Source organism: Plectropomus leopardus, chromosome 4 (genome assembly GCF_026936395.1).
Source record: "Plectropomus leopardus strain MGB_pleo_1.0 chromosome 4, ASM2693639v1, whole genome shotgun sequence".
In the NCBI taxonomy this organism is placed as follows: Eukaryota; Metazoa; Chordata; class Actinopteri; order Perciformes; family Serranidae; genus Plectropomus; species Plectropomus leopardus.
Genome location: NC_142179.1, coordinates 29846949 through 29857066, shown reverse-complemented (window position 1 = coordinate 29857066; position 10118 = coordinate 29846949). Strand labels below are relative to the sequence as shown.

The 10118-nt window shown below is 41.0% G+C and overlaps 1 protein-coding gene across 1 annotated transcript; it reads left to right on the top strand.

Moving 5' to 3' along the window:
- The first annotated feature begins 2389 nt into the window (after nucleotides 1–2389).
- lrrtm4l2 (leucine rich repeat transmembrane neuronal 4 like 2) lies at nucleotides 2390–5745 on the top strand. Its single transcript, XM_042487933.2, has 2 exons — nucleotides 2390–2740; nucleotides 3172–5745. The coding sequence occupies exons 1-2, from the start codon at nucleotides 2686–2688 to the stop codon at nucleotides 4782–4784; spliced, it is 1668 nt and encodes a 555-aa protein (XP_042343867.2). The 5' UTR covers nucleotides 2390–2685; the 3' UTR covers nucleotides 4785–5745.
- Nucleotides 5746–10118: the final 4373 nt, after the last annotated feature.

Below are 10118 nucleotides of genomic sequence, written 5' to 3'. Positions count from 1 at the left end.
AAGACAGAGTAAATCTCTGTAGACATCCTTGTTAAAATACTTAATTTACAGCAGAAATAAACATGTTTACAGCCTGGTAAGAAAAGTGGTTTTGGTCTCTCTGGCACTCTTCTGGCTCCAAAGAACAAGATGGAGATGGCTGAACTTTTGGCTTGAGGCTTTAAAATGACAGTCTACATACCAATGTAGATAGCTACGTCCATTTTTTGTACAGCCTATAGTTGTACCTGTCCTTGCAGGTTGGGGTGGGGAAACTTTTTATGCATACAGACCCAGGGCCTCTTTGTGTTGTAATCCGCCCATGGAGCTGGTAGTAACAATAGTGGCAATTTGTGACATTTCTAAAACGTATTATTACATTTGCTTACGATTATTGTTATGGATGGCAGTGTGTGGTTGCCTGTCATAGAATAGCACCTTTTTATTCATATTTATATTTTTTACTAGATTTAGTATGACTGGGGTGGTGGTGGGGGGCTGCCTTGATATGTACCGCAGCAGCCTTGAACAATTCAGTATATGCATTCAAAATTCAACTCACTATCTACTGTAACTTTAAAGGTCTACATTGACATCATATAAGACACATTTGGATCTCTCTGAATGGGTCTGAGACAGGTTAATTGTGCAACATATCAAAGTGTGATGTGTCATCCACTTTCACCTCTCTGTATGTCTTCTGTAATTGGCAAGTAGAAGATGGTAGTTGTCACCTAGCAGAGAATGATTACATTTAATTTCCAGATCTAGCTGGTGCGCACACATAGTCATTTTCTATATTTTCATGTGCAAGGTTAGATCCGAGTCATAATCTCATCGTGGAGTCAGTACAGCACATCCTCCCTCTCTCTGAGCTTTCACGGTGTTATTCTACTTAAGTGTTTCCTAAAAGCAGCCTCGCTTTGCAGCATCATTGTCGAGCAGCACGTTTTCCCACACTTCAGGTGCACATTTCTTGAATGACGTGTGATCTCCCAAGACACGTGTGAGGCAGTGTACCCTTTGAAGAGCAGATTTTGTTTGACGTTCAGCTTAGAAATGTGCTACTATGAGTCTGGGAGGTATTATCTAAAACAGAATAGCTCATTTTCACACGTCTTAGTTTCACCCCTGCTGTGGTGTTCATGGAGCAGATTTCATAAATACATCTCATTCTTAACACAATCCACAGGCATCTGAGGAAATCCTGTTTGACCAAGAATATTACCGGGCTCCATGCCAGATATTGATATGAATTCATTTGCTCATTTCTTTCAACTACAAGTGATCTGGATGCTGATCCCTCTCTTATCTTTAGTGAAGTCATGTATGTGGAGATTAATGTCAACAGCTTTTAAAGCAGGACATTTCTTTCCGCGTGCACAAGGGGTTGCTGTTACCACACATTACGACTCAGACTCTCCAAGGCTGTGCAGTCAGAAATGGTGTTTTCCACACTGTGTCCAATGTGCTGAATGTCTGAGCAAGGCAGCATAAGCAAAGTATGAAAAATGAGTATGAAATGACCATAGAATTTCAGGTTTCCCTATCTCCTCTTGCGTTTTCCTTTTCTGTTGGCTGCCTACTTCATAAGGCCCATTCATTTGAATACCAATAATCCTCCCGTCGCCTCCTCTTCAGCAGTGTCTCTAGACACAGAGAGGTGTTAACTGTTTATCCACATATACTCCCTCTGCTGCCTGAGAGTGTGGATGGATGCTGCGTTTCAACATTACCATAATTATCATTTTAACAAGCAGCTGATAGGGACCAGAAATCCTCATTACTAGACTTCCCATTATTTGCTATGATTTTTTGAATGACTGTTTGAAAATATTTATGAATGAACGGTGGCTTTGGATCATGCAACCACCCTTATTTTAGTGAAGGAAATATGATTTCAGTTGCTATGTCATCATTATCAAGATATTGCTGCATTTTGTATGATGCCATCTGGATCCTCCTGTAGCCCTACATTTCAGCAAGGTCTGAAATAGTAAAAAATATATACATTTTTAAACTAAATAAAAAAAACCTTTAATAATAATTGAATAAAATAAAACTATGGACTACTATGAAAATACATATGAGAAAAGTCATACCAAATCTATCTTCATTATTTATTTTCTAAACTAAAAACTCTAAATAAGATAAATTGCTTAACTTACATTACAGTGTTTATATTTCATACGGATTTATTTACCCTATAACACGACATAAATCAGCTGGTGAAAAAACACATTGCATTCAACGATTGAAATCAATTATTTAATTAAATAATATGAGCTTATTTCATATTTAAAGCTGATGGTTACACTTTATACAATATAATTGGCTTATATGTGTGCTTAAGGACGCCTACGCCTCCGTCAGAGGGGAGAAAGAGAGGGAGAGGGAGAGAGAGGTAGGGGAGACACAGAGAAAGAGAGAGAGGGACTGCATGGAGCGGAGGATCAGTCTACTGGCGCTCAAATGGGTTATTGCGCACACAGCGGGCTGAACTATAGCGGCGACTCCAACTACGACCCAAGTGTGAGGGCGTCCTGTTTCCGCGCGTCACACACAGACCAGGGGGGGCTCGCGCCGCTGCGGAAAACTTGCCTATATTTGATTTTCTCCTCTAATTGAAGACATAAGTGATGCTCGGTACGTGGATCGACTCTGAGGCTGCATGAAGTGCGATTTTCTTCCTCTGTGAGCAGTTTGATGTGCCCTTTATTCATTTATTTCAGAGGTCCACTCCTTCCTTCACTGAGGATGGGTAAGTCTTTGTAGTCTTTACAATTTATTGACACAGTTTATTTCTCTTGAGACTCCAAAACGACAGATATGAGCAGTTTATACAGACAGATATTAGTTCCTGAACAGGATTTCTTATATAAAAAAAAAAAAGTGAGGCGGTCTGCTGTTTATTACATAGTCACTTAAAATGCATTTTCCCCACTTGTGTGTCTGAGTGTTTCCACCCATCTTTACCTTAAAAGTAGCAACCGTCAGACTCTTATTAATTCTTCATGAAGCTGGTCTGGTCTCTCAGACATCAACCTCAATCTGCTCCTTACTACATGATCTCCTGTTTGGTTAATTAATTTCTTACATTTTCTTATTTAAACATCTCTGAGCAAACATATTTTTTCTCCCAAAACCAAGTCATGCCTTTGATTGCTGTGTGCCCCACTCTACCCCCAACAGGTTCTGTGATGTTGGACTGGAGGTTATCATGTCTTCTTCTGCAGGCAGCTGCTTTGCTGCTGCTCAGCAAGGGGGAGAGGATGTGCCCTGCGAGTTGTCGCTGCGAAGGAAAGATTGTTTATTGCGAGTCTGGCATCTTCCAAGACATCCCGGAAAACATCACCACGGGATGCCAGGGTCTGTCCCTGCGCTATAACAGCCTGCTGGTTCTGTTGCCGTACCAGTTCGCTCACCTCAATCAGCTTATCTGGCTGTACTTGGACCACAACTCTATCAAAGACATAGACGCTTTAGCCTTTCATGGTGTGCGCAGGCTCAAAGAACTCATCCTCAGCTCCAACAAAATAGCTCATCTGCACAACAACACCTTCAGCGCTATACCCAACCTGCGAAATCTGGACTTATCCTATAATCAGCTGCAGTCGCTGCAGCCGGGTCATTTTTATGGTCTGCGCAAGCTGCAGAATCTCCACCTCCGATCTAATGGCCTGAAACAGATCTTCATCCGTACATTTCTGGAGTGCCGCAGCCTGGAGTTTCTGGACTTGGGTTACAACCGCTTGCGGAGCCTCACCCGCACAACGTTCTTAGGACTGTTCAAGTTGAAAGAACTTCATTTAGAGCACAATCAATTTTCCAGGATTAATTTCTTCATTTTTCCACGCCTTACCAACCTCCAGGCTCTTTATTTGCAATGGAACCGCATACGATCCATTAATCAAGGCGTGCCTTGGACCTGGCATAAACTACAGAAACTGGACCTGTCAGGAAATGAAATCCAAATCCTGGACCCGGCGGTTTTCCAGTGTATGCCGAACTTACAAATACTCAACCTTGAATCGAACAAGCTTAGCAGTGTACCTGTGGAAGCCGTGGCCGCCTGGACCTCATTGACCACCGTCAGCCTGGCAGGCAACGCCTGGGACTGCAGCCCTAGCATCTGCCCTCTCATGGGATGGCTCAGAAACATCAGAGACTCTAAAGACATCAGTATGATATGCAGTAGTCCCAAGTCTGTGCAGGGCGAAAGAGTCGTGGATGTGGTGAAGAATCATTCAACGTGTGTGGACGTGTCAAATGTTTTCTCAACCACTGCTTTCATTGTTTTGACTTCCACCCAAGTTGTGAACATCACAACTCAAATCTCACCTTCTGGTGTTACAGACCCTGGTACTGAGTCACCAGTACAGACCCCTTTACCCGACCAACCAATTGGGACAGACAGAAAGACAACAGAGTCCACAAACATGAGCTCAACATCACCCATCTCCCCTGAACACCCCGCATCGTTTATCCCAGAGCTACAGTTTGAACATATGGCTTTCCATAAAATCATTGCAGGCAGTGTAGCCCTGTTCCTGTCAGTGTCATTGATCCTCCTGGTTATTTATGTCTCATGGAGGCGCTACCCCAACACCATGAGGCAGCTGCAGCAGCACTCAGTCAACCATAAGCGCAGGAAAAAGGCCCGCAAGCAGGAGCAGGACCTGAACTCTCAGTTGCAAGAGTACTACCTGAGCTACCATTCGAACTCAGAAACAATGGACTCTTTGGTGAACGAGACGAGGCCGTGCACGTGCACCATATCAGGATCCATCGAATGTGAGGTCTGAGCTGCCAACTCCACCTTACAAGACTAAAAGTGCAATTGCTAAGAAGAGGTAAATGGTTTTTCCACAAGATTAAGTGCTTTTTATCTCTAATGTGAGATGATAGATTCTGCAGCACTGAAGGAAATACTTGGGGGCATAGTACAATATCATTACGTGCACAGAAAAGAAGACTGGAACGGAGAGATATATTTGGAGCTAATTATCCACCTGATTGACGGGAGAACAGTGGCGGGTCAGCCAGGTTAGCTGTGTGTGATCTAACATAACACCTGGACCTCTGCTACAGTAGAAGTCAGGCCCTGCAGAGAGACTGACCTCATTCTTAGTCGAACTATATCGCCATAGAACATACCAACAAAGCCACTTTTTACTTGCTAGTTTTTGATTTTTATTACGTAGCTTGTAAAGCATTTAGGATGCGTGTTTGCATCTTTGAGTGTGTGTGTGAGAGAGTGTGTTAAGGGGATGAGCTAATAATCTCCTGGTTTACTGACTTCTGGTTGGAAGAGTTACAATGTTGCTCCTTATTCTCACAAGATATTATTTGCCCAGTTAAACCATTTGGCATACAAGTGCAGCAACTTGCATCAAAAAGTGTAGGAATAATTGCAAAGAGAGAGCATCTTGTCCTGAGATCCTTTGCATGAAACTATTTTCTTTACTGAAGATGCTCCTCGCTCTTATTAAATCATCAAGATGACAAAGTTGAATTTTGGTTCATTGTGGCAAAATAACAATAATTAAGTCTTCTCTCAGGACTGATATTTTCCAAGCTGTAAAAAATCCGTCAGACCCAGCGAAGGCCTCTATGTGTCAAACGTTCCGATGTTGATTTTCTTAAAGAATTTTGTATCAGTTATTCCTATCATTATGATTATGCATTGTTTGTGTAAAGACCTAACAATATGGGTACTTGGCATTCTATGTGATTATGACTGTGTAATTAAAAGAAACACTTGACAATTGATGAAAAACTGTGTGTGATGAGAATATGGATGAGTGGTACATGACGTGGAGAGGGGGAAAAAAAAACCCATCTCTAAATCCATGCATTGTGCTCTTGATGTTATTCAATTCATTGGATTTGCTGCTGCATGCGAGGGGAGCTGACATATTTTCCATCACGTATCTTGTTTTCTGGCTCTCGTCTCTCCTATCCTCTCCTGGCACTCCAGTATTGACAGCGGTATTGATTGTATCTGGGTTACACACCTCAAACTCAGGGTAGTGGGCCCCCATGTCAGTCCCTTGGACATAAATGAGTCGGTGTAGAAATGAGCTATTTTGTACTCTTGGTTTTCACGTAAACAGATCTGCTTTTAGTGGATCCCAAGAAGGCGGTGCCATTCTTTTCTTGTACATGGGACAGAAAAAGACATATTCCAGTCCCTGAAACCAAAAACAGATTAAGAACCTCTTTTATATAACTCTGTCAGTTTGGAAATATATTGCGTTTGTGCTATGGAAGGAAAGGGAGAGTAGAGGCAGGCTGCTGAGGGACAGTGGGTGTTACGGGTCAAGGCAGTTCTGCTATTAACAAGATATCACCCACTTTGTTCTGTCTTCTTTTTCCCGTCCCCCCCTTCCTTTTCTTCCTGCCTCGTTACTCTTTTTTTCCCAGCTGTGAGGAGAGAAAATTAACCTGCACCAGGGGATTTACTCTATGTGCATGTCTTAAACCAGGCAGGATTAGGCGGTGCTGGTGCGAGCCTAAGAGCTATCAAAAAGGTCTCTTTTTTTTCTCTGTGTGAGACTCGACTAGAAACAATCATCTATCGCTCGGTACAGTCCTTCCCCCGCAGCTGTCGGTTGTTTTCCCAGACCTGTTGTGATGTCAAAACATCTGATTCCTTCTCCTTGTTATCAACCATTAGCATGTTCACACATTTCGTGCTGAGCGCGTACAGACTTTGACTGGTCAAAGGTTGTTCATATAAGGATTTATGATCTCCCCATAATTCACTTTCTAAACATGACTCAGGCTTTCTTTAGCCTCCAGGCAGGCATGGAGGCATGCTGCCAACAGAATTTATATCCATATATTTAGTTTCCAGCACTTGCATATATGATGAATTTCTTTTGAGGGCCAATGGGAAAATCTGCGAGGGCATACAGAAAATGTAATATGAACAGAACAAATGATTTGTTGATCTAATTTTGGCAGATATTGTAATTAGTGTTTGATTTGTCATATAGTGACTGATGAAAAGCAATTCCGTGTGCTTTGAAATCTTTTGGTGTTGTGTAGCTGAGAAAAGAATGCTGATTAGAGAGCCGTGGTCTGCATCCTGCAGATCACTACTGAGGATATTTGTTTGGATGAAGAATTGTGGGAGTGCACAGTATTGACTCAGTACAACAATGCACAAACAGAACCACACTCCATTGGCAAAGTCTGAGAAAATGCAGCCTATATGTTCCAAGAAATGAAAAATGTCTTTTTGAGTTAATCGAGGTATACCATAAGGTACTCCAAACACATGAGCGAGGCCAAAAACAGAATCAGTAAAACCTTGCCTGGGAACATCCAGAAATACAGTATGTTTTCTCTGTGCTTCCTGTAAACAGTCACTGTGAGGGGTAACTTGCTCAGCTCTCATTGGCAGGCATGAAATTTTGATTTCCATCTCTCACTGGGGATCTTTTCTAAGGTAACATGTTGAGTTCATTTTTGCCGGAGGTTATGCCGGGGATTAAAAAAGAAGCCACAATGAACCAGAAGCAGCAGTGTTGATATGTTATTGTCAATATACCCCAAATACATATTTTCTTTTTATCTGCCAGCTATTTCCATTATAAGGTAAGTAATTTCAAGCAGTAGTTCAGCATTTTGGTTAAAAGCCTTATTTGCTGTCTTGCTGGGAGTCAGATGAGTAAAAATCACAGACCGCTCTCACAAAAAAGAACGGCCATGTAGGTCGACTTTGCAAGCACCTTATCAAGACCCATGCTTATATTTTATGTAAGCTGTTACCCTGTAGGGATTGTAGCAATTATTACAAGAGCAGAGGAGGAATTAAGGTAACAAAAAGTGACAAAGTCCTTGTAATGTTTTTTAAAGTTGGAAGACATTGCTATAAAAAAATAAGCACAGGACTTTAACGTAGAAGACCGGTGGTCACGACCTAAAGTCAACTTCTGACGGCTTTTAATAACAACAGAGTGTAGTATTCTAGTATGTATGGCATATTATGCCGGTAATGTATGTGATCTGACATATGAAATCTGTCATGTGACATACATAACGTTACATTAGTAACAAAAGTAATTATTTAAAGCCAAATCATTATGTATTTTTTTAAACTTAACCACCTTTTTGTAGCCTAAACCTAACCACAAGGTTTTCTAACATAACTGTGACTGTTTCGTAATGTTAAGGTCATATATAAAACTGTTGTTTTGGGGGCGGTCATATATGTTTTTTTGTAAGACAATGAAAATCTTCCTATTCTGTCATTTGTCTTTCTAGTAATTGTAAGACTACAGACAGCAGCTGGGTAGCTTAGCTTAGCCTAAAGACCAACCTGACCTCACTCCCAACTCGTCAAATACTGATGCTTGGTTAGCAGCCCTCTGCATCAGACACAATGCAACAATGCTCCCTTTACTGGTGGTACGACACAACAGATGGCAACATTTTTTTACTCTAACTAATGTGGTATACAAAGTGAAGAGTCCACATAAGGCACATGGGAATAGTGGTGAATGGGTCAAACAGACTCGGCACTGTCACCTAGGAGCTGACTGTTTGTGTCCCATGCGAAACCATCAACACATTTACATATTTTTAGCCCAACCATGATGTATTTTCTAACCCTGACCACATGATTTTGTTGCCTAAACCTAAGGATGTAAACCTAAAACTGAAGTGCATTACCATCGTTTTAAGCTTATTTTAAAAAATAATATAATAATTAATAATAATTTTGTAATAAGCGTAAATTGACACGCCATCTCTGTGCATCTAAAGCAGATGCAGGAAGAGCACCTAGAGCGTCACATTATGATGCTGAGGGCCACTGACAAAGCACTGGTATTTGACACATTGGGAACTGAGAAGGTGTTGTAAAGACTGGAAACAGAAGGAAACAGCTAGCATGGCTCTGTGTAGAGATAGCAAAACCTGTCTACTTTCTATCTGCATTCAAAAACAAATAGCAGGCATAGTTATGCCTCTGTTTCCAAAAATTGTGATAAGCTAAGCTAACAGCAGCTGCAGGCTGTAGCTTCATATTTAGCAGACAGACATGAGAGTGGCATTGATCTTCTCATCAAACTCTCTGCAAGACAGTGAATTAGCATACTTCCCAAAATGTGGAACAATCCCTTCAAGCACAGATTTCTTGAGAAACAGCGATCAACAGATCAGTTGTACTAATGTGCTTCTAAGTTCTGTGAATGCTTATAGCTAGTTTCCATGAGCATATTTCAGTACTGTACTCCCTGTTACGTTTGTACTTACCAGCCCACCATCCACTGGAAGGGATTTCTTCAAGGATGATTGAGCCAGAAGGGTCTTAAATTGGACAAAAAGAGCTCACTAGACAGAAGCGAGACACATTTTTTCTTTCTTTCTTTCTTTTTCTTTCTTTCTTTCTTTCTTTCTTTCTTTCTTTCTTTCTTTTTCTCCTTCTTTCTGTCTGTCTGCCTTCCAGAACAACCGGTAGCATCACATCTACTCAAATATGATTTTAAGTATCCAACATGGAGTACCTTTAAGCTAGCTATGGTCAAAATAATGAGTTCCAGGCTGTCAAATTCAAATGATTAACGTCAGCTGAAAATAGAGTCAGTGAAGTATGAAAGTATTCAAAGACAGTTGGCACAATTTGGAAGAAAAGTTGTCCTGTCTCCTGTGCACCACAACAGGATTTCTTTGTTAGTCCACCTTTTGTGCACTGTATGTCACCTGTAAAATTCATTTGAATGCTAATGCTTTTGTTAGGTGTCTCAGTGGACCCTCAGAAGAGGAAAAAAAAAGTCTCCTTACGTTTTTTTTTTTGTCCGTTTTAAGCTGTTGGTGGTGGTCCCTTTCCAATTCATATTCACTTGAAACAGGATGCTTAATGAATTTTTTTTTCTGCATGTCTTAAAGTAGAAGGAGGCAGAAACTCCCATCAGTCAACAAAATATATTCAGGATATATTCATTGCTTGGTCAGCATCTTCCTTTTGATTGTGTTTCTTTAATGATTCTGACATTCACGTAGTTTTTCACAAAAAATAGCGGTCTATTCGAGTAAAATCCTTTCAGCAACATTGTATGACATTATACGAACCAGAAGTGGAAAGGTTGTTCCAAACATTGAGCGTGATATATTGCATCTTCCGAGTT